The sequence below is a fragment of the Micromesistius poutassou genome (genome assembly GCF_964030765.1).
Source record: "Micromesistius poutassou genome assembly, chromosome: 14".
Lineage (NCBI taxonomy): Eukaryota > Metazoa > Chordata > Actinopteri > Gadiformes > Gadidae > Micromesistius > Micromesistius poutassou.
Window position 1 is genome coordinate 5555167 of NC_140284.1, and position 22022 is coordinate 5577188.

General features: G+C 44.9%; 2 protein-coding genes across 2 annotated transcripts in view; one reads left to right on the forward strand and one right to left on the reverse strand.

Moving 5' to 3' along the window:
- The window catches only part of dgkh (diacylglycerol kinase, eta), a gene marked incomplete at its 5' end in the record, with an annotated part of 52097 nt that extends 43290 nt beyond the window's left edge, over positions 1-8807 (reverse strand). Inside the window, 2 exons of the mRNA XM_084478453.1 lie at positions 51-161; positions 8520-8807. Of these exons, the coding sequence (XP_084334579.1) occupies positions 51-161; positions 8520-8807 (399 nt within the window). The remainder of the gene's footprint in view (positions 1-50; positions 162-8519) is intronic.
- A 1872-nt stretch (positions 8808-10679) lies between these two features.
- vwa8 (von Willebrand factor A domain containing 8) overlaps positions 10680-22022 on the forward strand; it is a gene marked incomplete at its 3' end in the record, with an annotated part of 49189 nt that continues 37846 nt past the window's right edge. Inside the window, exons 1-12 of the mRNA XM_084478896.1 lie at positions 10680-10932; positions 11274-11351; positions 11738-11868; positions 12196-12306; positions 16242-16409; positions 16762-16926; positions 17067-17116; positions 17416-17524; positions 18386-18490; positions 18749-18871; positions 19756-19890; positions 19975-20052. Of these exons, the coding sequence (XP_084335022.1) occupies positions 10794-10932; positions 11274-11351; positions 11738-11868; positions 12196-12306; positions 16242-16409; positions 16762-16926; positions 17067-17116; positions 17416-17524; positions 18386-18490; positions 18749-18871; positions 19756-19890; positions 19975-20052 (1392 nt within the window). The 5' untranslated portion in view covers positions 10680-10793. The remainder of the gene's footprint in view (positions 10933-11273; positions 11352-11737; positions 11869-12195; positions 12307-16241; positions 16410-16761; positions 16927-17066; positions 17117-17415; positions 17525-18385; positions 18491-18748; positions 18872-19755; positions 19891-19974; positions 20053-22022) is intronic.

Consider the following 22022-nt stretch of genomic DNA (forward strand, 5'->3'; position numbering starts at 1 on the left):
TTGTGTGCATGTTTCTAATGTTTTGTACGCGTGTAAAGTGATAGGGTTACCTTGGCATCTTTGGCATAGTAAAGGGTCCGTCCTCTTAGCTTGAAGTAGCGTTTCTTCCACCGCTGGAAGGAGCTGGTCTGCTTCAGCAAGAGGCCTTCCTTTATACTGGTCTGGAGAGGAAAGAGTGAGGGATGGTCACTTAACACAAAAAGCTGTGTTCGCTGTGACACAGGGATGTGGCACACATTACGTATTCTGTGACTCAGGGCTGGTACCCACCCACACATGACCACTAGCATGCATGGAGGTAGGGACACACAAACACACACACACACACACGCACACACACGCACACACACACACACATACACGATGAACATAGCAACTGGCTCTAGGGCACTGACCTCCCTTTGGTGTTTATCTACAGGATACTGCCAAGATAAAGTGTGGATGTGTGGGTGTGTGTGTATGTGTGTGTGTGCGTGCGTGCATATGTGTTTGTGTGTCAATCCTGTGTGAGGGTGTCTTGTGTGCGAGTTTGGTGATCATCCACGTGTGCATGCATGTTTGCGTGTGGATGCCAGTGCATGTTTGTGAGCATATGTGGGTGTGAGTGCATGTGTACGTGCGTGTGCACGTGCGCGTGTGAGTGAGTGTGTGCCACCATGTGTGTTTATGTGGGTGTGGGGGTGACGGCCTAAGCAGCAATTTTACGCATGGGAGACGAAGGATAGGCCAAACAGTGGAGAAGAAAGGACAGCCATTACAGAGAGCATGCCTCTTTCTCTGCTGCACTGTAAACACACATTACTCACACTTAGGCCCTACCACTGCACCCAGACACACACAGACACACACGAAGAAGGAGAGAGGGAGGGGTGGGGGGGTGAACTTAGAGGAGGGGAGCCAGAGGAAGGGGAGAGGACCTGGTTTCTCAGATCAACCCCTCGTGAGTCGTGACGTTAGGAAACATCTGTCTCCCACTTTGGGAGGTTGACAAGGTTTTAAGAGCTCCTCCCATTTTGGACTAAAAAAGATTTTGTTCCGTGCACCGGGAGCCTTCCACATGGATTTTTAACAGTGAAGCGCTGTTATATTCACTTGGAATATAATAGCTCATCTTTCAAGACTCTAGGAAGGTGAACGCAAACGGACATAAGCATATAAATGCAAATAAACAGTAAAACCATCATCACCTTAATCAAGGACTTTGAAACACTAACAGAGACACACACGTATATATGTGCATGAAACTCACACACACACACACACACACAAACACACAGGCTATTTTTAGCAGCAGAGGGTTGCTCTGAGTAGAGAATTACAAACAGAGGCAGAGGCCTGAAGCCACCAGCTGTGTCAACCTAACCACACAGTGAACATGGCTCCAGCAGCACAAAGACCCAGACACACACACACACACACACACACACACACGTGCACACAGGCATGCACGCACATCCGCGGACCACACACACACACACACCTGTGCACGCAGGCATGCACACTCATCCAAAGTACACACAAACGTGCACGCAGGTTTTCATGCACACAGACACATACACACACAAACATGGACACCGGTTTTCATGCACGTCCACGGGTACACGCACACACACACACACACACGCACACACACACACACACACACACACACACAGGTACGCACGTACATCCAAGATTATATACAGAAACACACACACACACGTACACTTTGATGATCGGTACTATATAGCTGTGGCATTAAGCAACATAAAAGGTTAAGTCAGCACTCATGGAGAAAAAGAATGAATGAATGAACACTTTTTTGAATACTGAATCAATGCAGAAACGAACTGTCCTTTACTGATAATAAGGGAAGTTGTAGTTTGTATTTGCATTGTAATACCGATTCATAATACAGTGATACTGAATGTACAATGAGGATTGTATCTGCTGTAGTATTCAATACTAACGTAGGAAAACAATAAGATAAGATTACTTATTTCAAATACATTTACAACAGATCATGTTATTTTGAAGATGTAAGAATAATGATATAACAATAATAAAGTGAAAAATTATGCAGTTAAATTAAACTGTGGTTATGGAGGCTGGCTGGATTGCTGGATGTTTTGATATTTAATTATCTCACACACACACACACACACACACACACACACACACACACACACACACACACACACACACACACACACACACACACACACACACACACACACACAAGGACACCCAGGCCGGCTATAACACAGCTTGTTTACATCTGAGATGCTAATTCCCCCTCTTCCCTTTACGAGGCGAGGTCCGAACGCCAAATTCCAGCGGTGGATTAAGGTGCAACTGGCCCAAGCCGCGCTCCCCTATAAGGCTCTAGAAACTAGACATTTTCTTCTTCTCTGACCACAATCAAAGCAGAGCTGAATACCCAAGGACATCTGTACGTGTATGGACTGAGCTCATCTGTTGCTGAAACTGCACTCGAGAAAGAAATGTCATCGCAACTTCTGAACCTCAACTCACATGGTGGGGTCAAGGATGTGGTAAGCTTGCACGCACAAAGACACGAGTGCACATACACATGCACAAATGGAAACTCACACACACATGCATATATATATATATATATATATATATAATATATAGAAATATATATATATATATATATATTTATACATGCACAAAAATGTACAGAACTTTCTGTTGACGGACCAAATCACACTCACAGACACTCAAACACATGGCCCCATAACCAAACCCACATCTTCTAACACAGACTTTCTTGTTCTGTCGTCTGTTGGTCTTTACGTTTATAGACGGAATAAACAGAATCAGGTTGAAACAAAAAAACAAAGACAAAAGTCAGGCTTCTGTCTTTATAGGTCTGAGCTATATTTAGAAAGAGTTTGGAAAGAGAGCCGAAATCCAACCAGTTTTTGTGCCTCACAGAAACATTCACTCATTCGCACATACATATACAGTATATTTTACACAACAAGCACGCACACACACACACACACACACATACACATGAACATACACATGCAAACATCACACATTCTATACAAACAATGAGCAGCATATAGTCATCCAATCCCAGGAAAAAGGAGGTACATATACCTACATCTCCAGCATCAATCCATTACTGGAATGACTGGAATTTGAGGAGTAACGTATGGAGTGACGCACATGCATGCCCCCGAGTCCCATGCTCACAAAAAATCACGCTCACACATTTAAACACAATGAAACCATAACAAGAGGAATGAACCAATAGTCATGACCAATGAATGGAGTATTGTCATCCGCCCCTTACCCTTACTTGTTTTCGGGTTTAGTGTAACACAATGATGGAGAAATAACTATCAAGAGAAGGACTATTGTTACTAAGCCAAATACCTCATTTTGCTTTTAGCCTTCGCAGCTTGTTGGGCTTTTCAACATAGAGTTACTCACTTTGGTCTTTTTGACAAAAGTTGTGGCAAAGACTTTCAGCCAATTTGGACTGCCACTGTATCTAAAAGTGGAACTTTTTTGTTTTCTTTTGCCCAGCAGGAGATGCAGAAACCAGTTTGCTCCACTTAGTTGTTCTCATTTATAGTTTGTCCCTCCTTGGCCTCCATAGTTCCTCTCCTTGTCTTCATCTCCTTCCTGTTGCCAAGTGGGCCAGAAGTGATCTATAAATAGCCCTTCTCTTCTCCTCCCTCTCTTGCCTGCACCGCTCCTCTCCGATGAAGGGAACGAGGAAGGGGGGAGAGCGAACCTCACACGCCACACCGAGAATGGAGTAACCTGAGCTCCATGTACCTTACACCCACACCCTGCCTGGCTAGTGACAGACTGACGCACACACACACACACACAGACACACACACACACACACACACATGCACGCATGCACACACACACACGCAGACACAAGCACAAACACACACACACACACACACACACACTCGCAAAACACACACACACACACACACACACACACACACACGCACACACAATGGACAAAGGGGAAGGCTGCTCAGATGGATCCAGCAGCTGTTGGCAGTGGAGAAGAAGTGGCGAGTGAGATCCCTGGCAAAGTGAACCAGAAGAGAACAACTGCTAACATCCTGCTCCTTGGTATACCCACGGTCACGGCTGCCTGCCTGGCTAACCACATAGCGCGCAAACAATAGCATTACCTTGCGTATAAACAAACTGCAGACTTCGATCTCTGCCGTAATGCGGGAGTATTACTTAAAGGGGAGTTTCTGAAGGTGAGGTTTCCCGTAACATAGTTGACCTTTTCTAACCAGCACCGCAGCAGCATCTTGCATTCAGCAAACACACGTTTGGCAGAGCTAAGGAAGCCAGAGAGAGGTCAGGTCAGCCATTATAGAACTGCGGTAAACTAAACCCGACACAAACATACTCAGGCACATACACACACACACACAAACATACTTGTGAATCCTCCTAAAAATGCATGCATACTACCTGTCTGCACTCGAACATATAGACAGCAGGACAGAAGATTGCAAAGAGTCCGCCTGGTGAATCCCCGGAATCGACGCCGTCTTGCTGTGCCAGTTGCCAGGCTTGCAGAGAGCACTAAATGGCGGTTTAAGCGTAATTGACCAATTTATTAAAAGGACAGTCCAGTACTATTCTATAACAAGGGTTAGCACTGACTGGTTTCCTGCTAAGTGCCTTCTAAGCAAGAGAGAGAGAGATACACAGGGAGCGATAGATACAGAGAGAGAGAGAGAGAGAGAGAGAGAGAGAGAGAGAGAGAGAGAGAGAGAGAGAGAGAGAGAGAGAGAGAGAGAGAGAGAGAGAGAGAGAGGCCTTCTTGTCCTTTTGTCAGGAATCTATCTGCATAATCAGGCTTCCATTTACCTCTATTATCCACTCCTCCTGAGCAAGAGAGGAGTAATTGTCCAGGTCATACATTGAATATTATTATTTAGAGACCGGATCCACGTCCCCGTGTCTCAAACAGAGATCTGGTCTCTGTTTGGGCTCCACCCCACAGCCCCCAGCCCCCAATCCCCCAGCTTGAGACCTCCCTGCATACTGTCATGTACGCTGTTGTGTGTTGTTTGGTAATTGTAACCTCGTACCCTGGCCACCCCCTCACACACCGCCTCGGTGTCACCATGACGATGGGAAAATTACAATTCAGCAGTTGAGAGGAGGTAGTTCTTCTGTCTGTTAGGTCCACTGTGGGATCCACCGTGCGAGCGTACAGGCATTGTGAGTATTTTTACAACTGTCAAATCAATAGGGGAGATGTTTGGTCGAGGCCGGCAATTAACAACGCAATTATTGCAGCTAGATTCAGATCCCGGCTTTTGGCATAGAATGGGTGTTCTTGCTATTCGCTGGATTGTGTGGTCTCTGCTTGTGTTTGTGCAACAATAAAAGACTGAAAGAGAGAGACGGTTGGGTTGGGTTACGGACGTGTGGGTCATATGATGGATGAAATCATGTCTTTGTCACAACACGAGCCCAAATAACTGTTACAGTGGGAGACCCTCCTCTCCCCTGGATTTCTCTCTCTCTCTCTCTCTCTCTGTCTCTCTCCAAACCTAAGCCCACTACCCCACCCCCCAACCCCAGCCACCATCTGCATTACATCTCGTTCAAACTGGTTTCCCAGTTGACTTTACAATGTTTATTTGACGCAACCCAGTAATGGTTTCTAATATACTGGATTAAATTCTGTAAACACTTGTTGAATTCTTCTTGAACGCCTGCAGGGCTCTAGACCTAATGCAAAGCCATCTGCAACACACAGGGCATGGCTCTCGGAGCGGAGGCCATTCACACGGCGGGGTACATCATCTGGGGTGCGGGGGGGGGGGGGATCTGCATACTATCACGCACCCATCAGTCACGCGTTTATGGGCTCTCCTCAGCGGCTGCGTTGCAGGAGGATGAAACAAGGACGGGATAAACAATGGGAAATGAGACACAAAGACAAAATACCACCCTCACGCTTTTGAGCAAGGCAATGCCGTCCTACTACTTTGCTGCCCTGTCATCAGTGGCTCAAACAGCAGTTCCAGCGAGTCGAGTTGCGCAAACGGGAAGGGAGAGCGAAAGAGGGGAGCGGTAGAGATTTATGAGACGGAGCGTCGTGATTTGTTGCAGTATCACATTCGCGCAGTTTGCCGTCAAATCCGATTACTGCCTCAGAGTTGAGCGACAATCAGGCACCAGAGAGCTCTGAGTGCGGTGACACAGGGAAAGCTTATACCAAACATTGCATTAGCGCAGCAACAGTTGCTATTATTTACGGATGTCAATATATTGATTTCTTGTCATGAGTTTATAAGCGAGTACTGACGCTGTTAGCGTTTGGGTAGAGCTGAAGATCACTTCAGATGATGTGTGTATTTTTACTCCGATGAATGCCTATATTTTGTTGTCGATACACTCTGGTTTGACCAATGAGGACGCAGGGACAAGAGCTTGGTAAATCCTGGGGAATCCACATGGGGAGTATAATAGGTTTTAAAGAGGAGATGTGAGGTACTGCTACAGGATTCTACAAATGGCAGCAGATACTCTGAGCACGACAAAACCCAATCAGCATCCTTAGAGGCAGCGTTGCTATGGTGTCAGCCAATGTGAGAAGAGCGATGTGGTTGTCTCCTGCAACTAGAGAGATGGCGCGTCGATGGGCAGGAACCTAAAGTAGACACTGTGAAGAGCTTAGGCTAAGTAGGCGAACACACACACCAACAGAAGCACACACACGATGCGCACACCTTTTTTTACTTTTTACTCTTTCTCTCATACACACATACACACACACACACACACACACACACAGACTTTCTATCTTTTTTTTACTCATCTCTCTCTCTCTCTCTCTCATATGCACAAATAAAACACACACACACACACACACACACACACACACATAGATAGATAGACAAACGTTTCCACAGATGAGCAAACAACCAGGTGGAAGAACACTCAGTGAGTCAGTGCGTGCATGATCCATTAGTATCCCTGAGGATATGTACACACACACGCACACACATACACACACACACACACACACACACACACACACACACACACACACACACACACACACACACAGCCCAAATGCATACAGCAACAACCCTCTCTGCCCCAATGTTTGTGTCAGCTTTGTTAGAATAATGACAACCAAGTGAATACAGTGAATGCTAGGGCTACAACTGGGCTATGAGTGCTTTCTACTACCCACACTGTATTACTATCAGGATCCCTGTCTGTTTAGAGCCAAACACAGCCGGCAGACAGTAGTGTTTACCGTTCTGTGGAGTCCTTGAGATGAGATGAAATTGATCTCTGTCAATGTGATTCTATTAGTATCGTCACCGTATATGTTAGTCAGTGAAGAGCGCATAGTATACCTTTGTCTCTTATGAATCCCAATCAACCACTTACACACTTATTCCCAAACACACACAAATACATGCACAATCACATATATACGCAAATGCACACACGCAAACACACACACACACACACAGGCTCACACGCATATATATATATATATATATATATATATATATATATATATATATATATATATATATATATAAGGACAAATTAACACACATGATATTCCACTTTTCTCATGTTTTTCAGATAAAGGCTTTACTTGCCCAGAACCAAATGTAGGCCTACAAGCCAAGTAGCCCCACACACTTCGTTCTCAATCTCAAGTTTGGGTCATTTGCATAAGTAAGGGAGAACCAGACAACCCCTTGCCCTGGCTGATGCCAGAGCCTCTAAATATAGGCTCCCCGTCATGTTAAATAATTTAGGCATGGTGAAGTGGAGCAGTCAATAATTAAGTGAATCTTTTGGGCGAGGAGAAGGGGCCAGTATTTACACTGTCAAAAGGTAAAGTGACCCAACCGGGACAGCTTAGGTGTCTGGGAGAAGGAGGGAAACATCATCCCATATCTGGATTGCTGCTAAACCCACTACTTTAATCACCAATAAAGACAATTAATAAACACATTAATACATAATACTACTAATACTACAAATAATAGTCATAGTCATAATAACCATACATTAATCATCATAATAAATAAACATATAATAATACATTAACAACAATATATGAATAATACCCTAATAACAAGTGCGCTATAGGCCTACATTACTTTTGTAATATTATTTAACGTTGTTTTTTTTAATGTGGGAAGTCATTCCCTTACAACAAATAGACACTGCACGATAAAACCCAGGTGGAATAAACCTTAAATTTTGATATTTCTCCAATCACATTTGCTTTCAGAAAGGGAAACATTCTGCCATGGCTTCGTGCATTTACAGCCGCGGAGCGGTTGCGCTGAGAACTACTAGCCTACCTGTTGACCATCGACTAATAGAAAGGCTTTCCCCCTGTCATTACCAAGATGTGCACACATCGAGAGTTATAAGTCAACTAAGCATGTGTGGCCTACGTCCAAGTACTACCCATGTGTTAAACCGTATGACAAAAAGATAGACACGCTATGAATTACCTTGCTTCGGATCTGGCCGGAGGTGGAGACCTTCCGGATGAGTTTCTGCGGTCCTTCCTGCTCAGCCTCGCTGTCTGAGGACTCGTCCGCCGCTCCAGAGCCGGCGACAGCCACCCCAACGACGTTCGCGTGGATCCCGGCCGCAAACGCGGATTCCCTCTCCGGGTCCTGAGCCGGAGAGGGGAAAGACCACACGGCGTTATTATCCGTGAACCGTTCAATCGCTGCTTTGCTCTCCGGGGCGCGAGAGCCGGACAGCGGTTGAAAAACACCTTTCCTCGCTGTCATCTTTCTGGTGGCTCTGTAAGCCTTAATAGCGACTGGCGACTGTTGATTCTACAACATTTGTGGGCCCACAGCGTGCATGGGGTTGTAGCATGTCGCGGGGACCACTGCGGCTGGACTAACACACAACACAATGTGGGTTTTTTTTGGCGCCTGGATCAGACTGAAAGGCTCGAGACCGCCTCGGCTCGGCGGGCTGCCTCCTTCACCTCGCGAGCCGTGGTGGACATCGTCTCGGCAGACCCTAGCGGTTGTTTTACACAAGCAGGGGCATTTAGTGGGCTGGCAGCGGTAGCCTACACACACAAACTCTTATCTTTATTGTTAGTGCTGTGGGAGTCAAATGGAACGACGTTAAGGGAAAGTGATGGTTCGTAGGGAAACATGGTATGATAAAAAGAAAACACTGGTTTGTTTTTGTCGAATAACCAAATACATGTGGTCTACGTGAAACATGCTTAAAAGTCCCGTTTCGCAAAATCAATACACGGCACATAGAAAAACCACAAGCAAATTAAGGAGAAAGGCGACGATAGAACAGAATAAAGAGCAGATGAGACAAGAGAAGATGAGAGGAGTGGAGGAGAGCAGAGAAGTCTAACATTTACAATAGAGAGTGTTTATCGTTTGGAAATAAATGTAACAGAAACACGTCCAAATACAGCCTAAACGTATAGACGGCAATTGAACAGTTTCTGTGTCACCGCCGGTCTGGTTCGGCCGTTGGGTCCACCTAAAAGTAAAATGATCATGCTCGCATTGAAATGTGAAACAAAGTAAATAGTTCCTTTGTTGAAATTACTAACCAGTTCCTCCCAAGCGGGGCTTCGGGTGTAATTGTAGACCTCCTCCATAGTCCCAGTCCGCTTCAGGGGGAAACGAAATCAGATAATGATGGAATTTTCAACCTGGGCAATTATGGCTCTAATATCATTCATAGGTTCCTGAAATAGACGGTATTGTGTCGACCCGTCCTGCTCAATATACGCGAACACACTTTGAGCGTTTTCCCTCGCAACTCTTTCAAGGGCTGACACAAGCGCTCCACGTGATAAATGTCAAACCCGCCACGGTACGGCACGGCGGGGATCGCGGAGAATAACTCGAGGGAGAGAGAGGGAGAGAGAGAGGGAGAGAGAGAGAGAGAGAGAGAGAGAGAGAGAGAGAGAGAGAGAGAGAGAGAGAGCGAGAGAGAGAGAGAGAGCGCTAATGTAAATTACGTCATCGATCTCATTGTATTCGCTTTGAAAAAATCTAATTCCCAACCCGAAGGAATTAATGGCTTATTTACTTTCCTTGGCAGGATATGATATTGGCTAAACGGGCTTACACTGAATTGACATGGGCCAATCAGGCAATGACCTTATTAGTCAAACCTGTGAAACACTCGTTCTATTCTTTTCTATTTTGTTATAGTCTATTATTCTGTTCGAACCTGTTCTGTGGTATTTTGTGCTACTTTATTCTAATATATTGGATTATGAATCGTATACTCTACTTTATTTGAGTATGATCTACTTTATTATAATATATTTTGCTCTGCTATACTATATTATATTATATTATATTACAATATATTCTAACATTTTCATATAGCCCCCTAGCCAAATAATATACTAATAACCAAACCAAGCAATTTACTTCTTGATGTAAATAATATGGCATTCATTATTGATGCATAATAAACTCCACAAATGACTATTTTTATTTATAAAAAATAACAAAGCGAGACAAATCATTAGGCGGGAGAATAAGCATATTATTTACGCATCGGAACATAAAATATTACCAGGATGTCACTACGGAAAGCATAAGCCGTAGAACGAGCGGTCCGTCGATTATTATCTTCCGCCTAGTCTAACGTGTAACCATCAATGTAGTTAGGTAACTGACAGGTGATATGAAATCAGCATGATAAAACGAAGGATTTTGTTATTTTAAACACATGTGTATCCTGTATACTGCTGCTAAACACGCGTTTTTAAAAAAATGCATACTCAAATGCTGTGCAAAGGTACGGCAGCGGCTGTCGCTGCTCGGAGAATGAGGAATATTCTGGGACCTCTCTTGGGCAGGGACGGATGGACTCAGAAAACACATGAGGTCAAATTCGTCAACACCTCCTCAGGTAATCCCTACCTGGTATCTGATACGGGGTGACCGTATTTTCCTTAACTGGTACTCATTCCGACTTGTTTGTAATAACCTAGCATTATGCTAGCCGTTTATCCTTTATCATGACGTAACATCTTATGTTGGATGTGTGGCAAAGGTCAAGCAAGGTGTCATGCACACATTTCATCTATTTTTGTTATGTTAAGTGTTTAATGAGCATTAGGTATCGACCCTAATTTCTGTGTATGTTTTCAGTTTTGATTGTTACCGTAATTTCTTCAACGTGTTCTTCCTATTGTTGTTATTGCGTGTGAATATTAACCATTGTTGATTTTGTAACTGTATTTTTAATAGGTGAAACTGTGAAGATTGGAGAGGTCTCGTATCAGATCAAAACACCCCAGAATCCAGAACTAGTTCCTGTCATGCACAGTACGTAGCCTAATTTTGATTTAAAAAATGTCATATTTTGTTGAAAATGGGTTGGCCCTCTTTTTGCTTCTATGTTTATACCACACACCGTATGGAGAGTTGGGCATCGGTTACAGCCAGTACACACACACACACACACACACACACACACACACACACACACACACACACATTATTGAATATAATATCAACTCACTGGAAAAACAGATTATTACTACCACTTTATTGTAATCAATGCTTTTTTTCAAATGTATATTCTAGATTAATTATTATTTAAATTGTGTTGTGTGTGTGTATGTGTGAGTGTGTGCCCACACGCAGAGTCACAGACACGTGTGCACATTGAGTGATTAAAGTGTGAGCGTGTCATTGCTGTTGTATTTTAGTTGCAGGCTCATTACCTCAGACAGTGGCCCAGCATCTACGGTGGATCATGCAGAAAGACCTGCTGGGCCAGGATGTCTTTCTAATTGGACCCCCAGGACCACTGAGGCGCTCCATTGCCATGCAGTACTTGGTCAGCATACAGACACACACACATCAAATGATTTTGTTCTATTTGGGATTTTGTATATAATATACTATACACTTGTGTATTGTGTACATATATAATGTATACACACATGTGTCCTTACAGTATTTTAGAGAAAGAAATGTGACTATCATTATACAGTTTGTATTATTTTCAAATGTATCATGCATGTCACTGTATAATAAACATGCTGCCTTAAATAGGTTATTTAAGATTATCTGTAGTGTGTGTAAAACTTGCTTACAAATGGCAGTGTTTGTTAAGTACCAATGTTAAGCGGTTCATATTCATGTGTGATTGTTTTCTGAGCAGGAGCTGACGAAGCGCGAGGTGGAATATGTGTCTCTGTCCAGAGATACAACGGAAACCGACTTGAAACAAAGGAGGGAGATTCGCTCCGGCACTGCCTTCTACATAGACCAGGTAGGCCTGCACAACTGACTGCATCTCTGGGTGTATATAGGTTTATATTGTGAACCAAAATGAACATTTGCTTAAATTTGTCAATCTGTTTCATTATAATGACAACCCCAATCTATGGAAACAACCAGGCGAAGAAGCCACATTTCAAAATGAGTTTGATAGGTGCTGGTGGCATAGAAAAGCAATATAGAAGGCATCGATCTTCGAAATATTGGAGCGCAAGAATGTACTATGGTTGAAGCCAATTTTTAAATCTAGGTTTAATAACTTTTACTAGTAAGAAGAGAGCCTCATAGTAGAATGTCATTCTACTGAGCCTTCTCTGTGTATTTATTATGTATTTATTCAGAAGATATTGGAGAAGTACAACAATTAGTTCTGGCTTGTGTGTGTTTGTTTCACGGATGCAAAGACCTATCGAAAGCGGACATGGTAAGTTCTGTTTTGTAGTTGTATGACTGTGTTGTGTAATACTGTAACAACAATGATTCATGGAGCGTCACATCCTAACTTCCCGTGCAGAGTTGGTTGCCCGTAATTCCGGGTGGAATAACTTGGAAAATAATTTACTTAAACTGGGTGCACTTTTCCATAACTTTGTAGACTTTTATGGTTTGGTTTGTCATGGGGCATGATGGGGTCATTCAGGACACCAGATAAGGTAGTAGTTTCTGCTTCGATCAGTTTTCTTCTGAAACCAGTTGCTTGATGCTCTTGTGCTGCTGGCTGGACACTTGATCCTACCTCTCGGTCAGCCACAGTAAAGAGCCTTCCCATTAGAATGTGGCGAGTGTGAGCATGCTTAAATTATCATTCAATGCTTTAGTCTTAGTTACACTTTAAAATAAGTTGACATTAGTTAACAATCAAATAAAATTAGTTAATGCAGTTTTAAGCATTATTATATAGCATTATCATAAGTTACAGTAGTGGGTAGGGCTAATCCTAACACACTACCCCTACTAAACCCCCTATTAAAATAGTATACATTAATACCTTAGTTAACATGAACACCATTACCTTAGTTAACTTGTTAACACTTAAATATTACATGATTAGAATATAATACATGATTACTCAACCATTAGTTAACTGTTAATTAATCTCATCTTCAATATTCAATATCATCTCTGCAAATTCATGGAATCAGTTGGAATCAAATGTTTTCAACGTCTAATTGCAATCCTTGGTTAGTTTGCACTACATTACGGTTTGGTTATAATTTGTCTGGTTGAGAGGGAAGTTCCTATGTGTCTTTATGCAAACACATAATCCCCGACACCAACAGCTTCTTGTTGCCCCCCCGCCCATCCAACTCTCCTGGGTGTCAGGCCGTAGGGGGATGGTGACCAATCAGGCGCTTCCACCTGAATATAATCATCAAACCCTGCTGGGATGGGGGTTCATGTATTGTGAGCTGCAGCCACTAACATGTCATCCAAAACTAATCAGTGCACAGTGGCTCATTCTTTAAAAATACCCCATCTCTATGGAAACGGAATCAAACTTTTAATTCTTAATTTAAAATAAAGTTGCCCTCTCATATTTAAGTATTCGAACCACACCCTAGAAAGTTTAATATTGCATGAGTTGGGAGAGGAATGCCCCTTCATTAGGCCACTTGTTGTTTCTGAGGTTTTAAGTGGTTTGATATGTCCTACAGTAGTGCATTGCAATACCTTGTCACAAGTGCAGATTTTATTGTTTATTTTTATTCTTTAACGGCATCAATCAAACTTAATGGTTAATTCAGTTAAAGATACACAGCATGGGATACAGTTAACTGCACAGTTTAAAACTGTTTCCCACTGGTCTCTCATTTTCCGGCCGTTACATTGGAGTGACAGATGCTCCAACGGAAATCAATGAGAAATGAAATCTAAATTAAAAAAGCCCCTACCCCTCCATCTTACGTGGTGTGTTCTCTCGCCTCCCACCATCTCATCAAAATAAAACCAGGTGTCCATCGTTCCCATGGAAACTGCCGCGCTATACCATTTACTGGTTGGAATAATTGGTGTGAGAAGTTTCTCTATTTCTGGTTATCTTTGAATTCGGGCGATATAAATTGCACACGTGTCTTTGTTTGTGCGTGTCCGTGGACGGGGGGTGGATGAACATGGGCTGTTAGAAGTATAATGTTTGAAGTGGGCATGCATCGCCATACACATGCCTGTTAACATGGCATCCCATGTAGCCCCGCACTTAGCACTAATCTCGCCCACGCAAGTATGTGTGGGTTGCCATTCTCCAGATCCTTGCTCTCTCTCTCTCACTCTCTTACACCAGCCCTTGCAGACACACACACACACACACACACACACACACACACACACACACACACACACACACACACACACACACACACACACACACACACACACACACACACACACACACACACACTGTAATGTGTGTGTGTATATTGGTATGTGTGTTAACTAGAACATACATTGACTCATATTCCTAAGGGGTGTGGGCTGATTTGGACTCCTATATTAAGACCTTATGTGTCAGCCCCAAAAACTCCTTCTTTCCTTCCTTCTATCCTCTTTCCTTTTTTCTTTTTCCCCTTCTACGCTGCTCCATGCCTCCTCATGTCACCTATCTCTCTCCCTCCCCCCCTCCCCCATACATAGCAACCCACATGTGAAAGGGAGAACGGCATTCAGATGAATGCACACAGGTCCCACATGTCTGCTTCCTTCTCATCTCGCTCCGTCGTCAGCCAGCTTTTCATGTCTCACGGCGAACCTCGGCCACCCACACGCTCCAAAATAGACACAGATCTGCAGTTATTATAACACGCAACCCCAGCTCCGCCCCACCTCCGCCCAAGCAGATCAGCCTAATAATCAGCCCACATTTAGAAACGATTATTCTGTATCCAGAAAAAAAAATTGTTCAAGGTAAACCTCACGATCATCCCTCGGTTATTACCGGTTGTCCCAGGGAGAAGGTTTACTTAAAGAGTACAAAGGATCGAAAAAGTCAGCCGGTGATGCGAGTCTGTCATGGGACGGGTGTACATTGGTCTCTTCCAGGGAGACAACGGGCCAGCTTGTGGTTTTGCCTCTCGCCATACTGCGTCACGCGCATTTCTAACAATTATGTGATTACAGCCCCACAGCGCTGAAAGTGGACGCGTAGTTTAAATATAGAGCATCTGGTCCCACTATAGCTTTATGGCTCCACACCCCACACAACCTGCCACGTATTTACATGTTAACCTAATTATATGGCTACTGGCTCTGCGGTGCCCCCAGACAGCTACGCTTTCCTGTCTCTTGACGTCACAACCGGGCCATTTGGGTTTCTGCAGAAATGTGCACGGTCACACGCAGTGGTTGCCCGCACATGCAGGGACACACACACACACACACACACACACACACACACACACACACACACACACACACACACACACACACACACACAAGCAGTGAGAGAGACTCGAGGTCATTCACAAACTTGGCGAACCCGACAGAAGTTGCTTATCCAGTGGTGCTGTTGGTAGAAAATAGGAGCCCTTTCCTAAAACAGAACAGACTGTTTTGCGCTGCGGTTGGGAGGCCCTTCCTAACACAATACGTAGAGGACATCCTCAGGAAGGCTTTATGGTCAGCTCTCATTGTTAAATGACGCGTGGGTAGTAACGCTTGATGTACAGCGAAAACTCTTCTTTTTTTTTGTAACTGTTTTTAGCCGTTGGCCGGTGCTAAACAGGGGGATATTATTTGCCGGGGCCCACAATTGATCGGTACTTAAAATAAAAGGTCTCCTTTTTTTAAGTATCTCAATCCATTTATGGTTGCCTCCTCCCTCCGAGACCATCCCCCCCGGCCCTTTGCTCTGCCAAACGATTTCCCTAAATGATTTTCTGTGCATTGATTGTTCAATGTTGATTGAGTGGTCCTGCCGCCCCGCGCTCGCAGTGTGCCGTGCGGGCGGCCACCGAGGGCCGCATCCTGGTGCTGGAGGGCCTGGAGAAGGCCGAGAGGAACGTGCTGCCGGTGCTCAACAACCTGCTGGAAAACCGCGAGATGCAGCTGGAGGACGGACGCTTCCTCATGTCCTCCCAGCGCTACGACCAGCTGCTGCAGGTGAGGCAGGGGGGTGAGGCGCAGGTGGGAGGCCCAGGGGTGAGGCCCAGGGGTGAGGCCCAGGGGTGAGGTCCAGGGGTCAGGCCCAGGGGTCATCTGGTCTTAAGCAAAACTACCTGGATGGGTCAGGGGAAGGGATTCACTGATGTTTAGGTGGTCATGGATGTGACAGATTTAATGGTACTTTCGTAGTTACTTACTTGCATATATATTTGTACTTGAACTGTTAACAGTATATACATGTGCAGTGGATTGTGATTATGAAACAAATAGGTTATAATCAAGCTAATACACAGTATAAATGTTCAATACGTTTTGGTTTTTCACACAAAGAACTGTTTGGCATTTCCAGGAGCACACCAAAGTGGAGATGGACGCCTGGAAGATTGTCCGCGTCAGCGAGGACTTCCGGGTCATTGCACTGGGTCTTCCTGTGCCCAAGTACAAGGGCAACCCTCTAGACCCCCCGCTCCGTTCCCGCTTCCAGGCCAGAGACATCTACTACCTGCCCTTCAAGGTCAGAGCGCAGCCCTCTTCAGATCAGCACTCATCCCGCTACTGTTGTTGCTGCTCTGTCAAAAGAACAAAGTCTACTTTCAAGAGGAGAGCCTGCAATTATCCTTTGTAACGGCTTTCCTCTGGGATCTTTTCTAACAGGACCAGTTGGAGTTGCTGTATGCGGCTGGACCACACATCGCTCCTGAAAGGTGCGTCCCTTCTCCCCTTTCCAATTAGATCGTGCGGCACCTGCCGCTGGTTTATTTAGCAGAAAGCTCCACGAGAAACGGCTGACATTTTGTGACAATATCTGAGAGTGATTATGGACTATAATATTCCTGTTTGCCTTGATGTGATGTTATCGCAATATATAATGAATTTGAAAAGATTTTTAATGTTACTTGCTTAATATTACGTTGTGGGTCTAAGCATTTTCAGTGCTCTCTTTTTCCTGTATAAGTCAAGGGTAATTTTCTAAGGCTGTGCGTTGTGCTTCTTCCTTCTCCAGGGTGTCCCAGCTGCTGTCCATGGCCACCACACTCTGCTCCCAGGAGTCTTCCACGCTCGGCCTACCAGACTTCCCCGTCGACAACCTGCCCTCCGCTCTCCAAGTGCTGGTGAGAAAACAAGCAAAAAAGTCAACCACAAAACAATTGCTGCCACACCATGATCATCAGGGTGTGTAAACACAGAAGCCATCAAAGCTGCTGTAGGGGAGATTTGAAGGCTGTGAAGAAAAAAGGCAGAAAGAGAGCCAGATTTAGTTTAACTAATCAAACTAAAATAGTGCTGCCCTTTCTACTCCCTCCCTCCCTACCTTTCTCCGTCATTGAGAAGTGTGGTATCATTATACCGTAATTCACAGGCAAGATTCACGAGTCCCCGAACCAATCACGGAAGAGATGACCTGAATGGTCAGAAATGAGCCGGGAGGGGTCCCTAAATCTAAATGGTCTCAAACAGAGGCAGATGCAGTCAACCTCAAATAGATATTCTCACAGGGCCATTCACGCAATAGCTCATGGATGGCTTTGCCATTTCAAACCATTTCAAACAAAAGAAAAAGCTTTACACAAAAAGCACTTTTGACGCTGCATGGGGAAGAAAATGTTTCATCGCTGTCTCCCAGGTGAACATAAGCCAGCGCCACCGCCGTCGGTCTCCTTATAGCAGAACACACCAAGCCTCAGTAACCACAACCACAGCCGCCACCTATGAGTGGCACCTGCAAACCACAGCGAGAAAAAAAGAAAAACAAACAATAACTCCTGAATAAGAATAATGATCCTGTCAAGTTCCGCTGGCGGAGCATGACATTAACACTGCCAGGGTTAAGGGGGGGTTCGAGTCGGACCAGGACCACTCGTCTTTTTTTAGAATGCGTGCCCTCATGGTGTTGCAAAACACGTTGGAGAAAACCGTCCACCAAATGTCTAATTTTGTGTGTATGTGTCAGTAAATCTCTGCGTTTCTTGCAGAATGTCCTTCCCATGCTGGCATCCCAGCAGATGGTGCAGAGGCTGTATCCCTACCACAGCATGCTGGGAAAGGAGGGACTCACCGCCGTGGAGGGTGTCCTCAGTGTAAACACACACACACACACACACACACACACACACACACACACACACACACACACACACACACACACACACACACACACACACACACACACACACAAGCACACACACACACACACACTGCAACTCGTGCCCCATTATGTATTATTGTACAATATTAATTATAGGTTTATAATTAATTAGATATGTTTGACAAATGCCCCTCCTACCTTCACTCACCCAGACACCCACATCTGTGTGTAACGTTGCATTGCTTTGCAGAGATTTGAGCTCCTGGATGACCGTGGTCAACCGGCTCCCAGCAATGTGGCCAGCGTCATTCCCACCACTGAATTCCAGGCAGACGTCACGCTAAGGATCGCAGACAAGGAGGTCACCTTTCAGGTATACACCTGGGAAGAGTGGCCGCAAATGTGTCAACATGTAAAATCCAACCTGTAACACAACAGTCAAAGATCACCCTATTGACTACATTTCCCAGAAGGCCCCACTCCACAAGGTTTAGGGGAGAAAATGAGAACAGTGAGAGAGTCCAGATTTTCAGGGGAGTTGGACGTTTGCTAAGCTAGATAAAAGAACTGTTTGTACTTTGTACATGTTGGACGTTCTTGGTCATCAACGAAAACCTCATTACTCAAACTTCCAACGTACCGCCCGCTCTTCCCCACAAAAACGGCGCGTCATCCGTTCGCATCCGTTCGTGCATCTTGACAGAAATGGCCATTGTCAGCCGGACACAGGGAGCAGGAGCAGGAGCCAGGACTATCAGTTGGCCGTCCCGTTATCTAATCTCTGACCTCAAGTCTGGAGCGGACCGCACGTCTCCTCCTCATGAGTCTAGCTCCCTATCTGTCTCCGTGCTCCTCAGTCACTCAACATCATTTAACGGGGGGGTGATTCGCTGAGTCACCCCTTCGAGAGAAGGGAATATTCCCAGAGTTAGCGGTACACGGGTGGATCTCAGCCCAGTCCTCGCCCCCTGTGAGGCCGGGATTTCCACTAATGTGTGGCTGGAAGTCTTTTGGCTCGGAGGGAGCTGAAACGTGCGTCATGCGGTTTTGAGGTTGTTTTTCGCTGACCTTTCATCAAATCCACATCCATCATTAACAAATCAGTCCCGCAGTTAAAAATAGCCTGCACTTTGTTTTTTGTACAATGATTTTGCAGGGTACAACTACTAAGATACTAAAGTATATTGTCATGCGATGCAGCCGTTTCAATACATTCTCTCTTGTTTGTTTGATTCTTGCTTGCTATTGGTGCTGCAGGTCCCAGCCGGCACCAATGAACCGCGGCCACCCAACAGTAGCCCCGCCTTCATCAGTACCCCAAGCCAGGCCCAGTTGCTGGCTGAAATGATGACATCGCACATGGTCAAAGACATTTGTCTGATTGGAGCCAAGGTAGCAAACACAACAAAACAACCAAACAAATGTGCCAAATCAAGGCTGGAACCTTTGGTAAGAGCTTCACCTTGTCTCCTTCAGGGATGTGGGAAGTCGGTGATCGCCAGAGAGTTTGCAGAGATACTGGGATACAGCATGGAGCCCCTCATGCTCTATCAGGTACAGACCACCCCCATCTGCACTCCCTCCAGAACAGTCTTGCTAGTGTTTAAATTGTAAAGAAATTATCCGAATTGTAATAATCCGAAAATAATTTCAAAAAATCTCAACTCTGATCGAACCGTATCCAAGTAAATCAAAGGTGAATAATGTGAATCAATGGCGCTTAAATGATCATTATTTCAGTAGAAACACACATTGTGTGTCGTGAAGAACAAAGATTTTCACACACACAAACACACACATCTGCATTTGTCATAAAGCTCTAGTTTATTGCAAAAGGAGGAACGCATGGACCACATTGTTAACATTCCAGCGTTCCTTGAGCTGTTAATTCTCAAAGGGAGGGGTCCACCCTTTCCCTCCATGACAACCCCCCCCCCTCCCCTGATAGGAAGAGTGATGTGTGTGGGGCTGGGGGGGGCTCCAAACTAAGCAGGGCTTAGGGAATACCTCTGAGCCAGCAGGAACCCAAATGGTGGTTACATCTAAATACGTCCAAATCAGATTCTGCCTAGTTACAAGCTGCGCTGGGGGACTGATTCCCAGATAACCCAATAAGAGTCCCAAAACACTATTATATCCCTCCCTTTTGTCTCTGGTCACGGGGATGAGTGTGTTTTATGGAGGTTGTACAGGAGGGGAGGAAGGGATGTATGTGTAAGGAGGGGGGTCAATGACTCCCCACATCTGGTTCTGATCTCAGGTACCTGGACTGAAGCAGGACTCTCTGCCTGAATGACATTGATGCTTAGAGAGATCAAGGGGTGTGTGTGTGTGTGTGTGTGTGTGTGTGTGTGTGTGTGTGTGTGTGTGTGTGTGTGTGTGTGTGTGTGTGTGTGTGTGTGTGTGTGTGTGTGTGTGTGTGTGTGTCAGTCTCAGGAATGCAGTCTGCTGGGTAAGGACAGTGGAGGAAATGACTTCCTTGTGTGTGTTTTAATGCTGTGGGCTTTTGTATTTATGCATCATGCCGCAGCTATTTTTAGCCGGCTGAGGTCAGGGGTTACTTGGGCTCTGGGAATTGCGGAATTCCTGCATGAAGCAATCCGTCATGTCAGCTATAAAAGAAAATCCCGTTTTGGGAAAGCCGTTGGCAATTCTCAGCCCGCTGACGGAAATCATAGATTTTGTTTATGTATTTGTTCTCGGAGCCATCATTTAAAATAGGATGTGTGTATTGACAACATTTCCTAAATGTTGTACTGTGTCTGCTTTGGCTCCATTGCTCCTGGAAGAAAATTGTTCTTGTGTAACAGTTGCATCAAGCAGCCAGCCTAACAGGCATTCACCATCCGTCTGAGGACAAATTAGCCAGGGTGTTTTCTCAGGTTGAGCGATAACAGTAACAGTAAGACTTATGTTTAACCAGCAGGGACAGTCTATTCAACGTCCATTAAACCTTCTCTTGAATTATATCTGTCAGCAAATACAGGAGAAAATACAGGCCCCATGGCCTCCCTCCTTTATCTCTATCTGCCCTTGTTCTTTTGCTTTAGTAGCTCTCTTGACTCATGCTCCTTTCCCTAATGGCTGCTTTACTCGTTCACTTAATTAATCCCATTCTACGACGGACCCTTTTCCCGCAGAGGTGTCATCGTAGGACAAACAGGTGTCGCTCATAACAGTAATTATGGTTCTGCTGCTGCTGAATGTACCCGGGCGCGGTCGGCGGGCCTTTCTTCACTCTGCTCGTCTGGTCTACCATGCTGCGTTTTGCACACACAGCAGCTGTAGACTGTTGTAACCAAGCGGTTACAACACAACGTTACTAGTATACTACTACTTACAACTTATACTACTTTGGTCGAATCCTACACTGGTGTTAGGATTACGTACAGGCTGAATCGGCCTCAACAGTGTTAATGTGTTTGTCATTGGCATGTGTGTGTATGTCATCGATTATGTCCATGATTTTGTGATTTTTTTTCTTCTATCTATTGGGTCCACATTTTGTGGTTGCAGCTCCGATG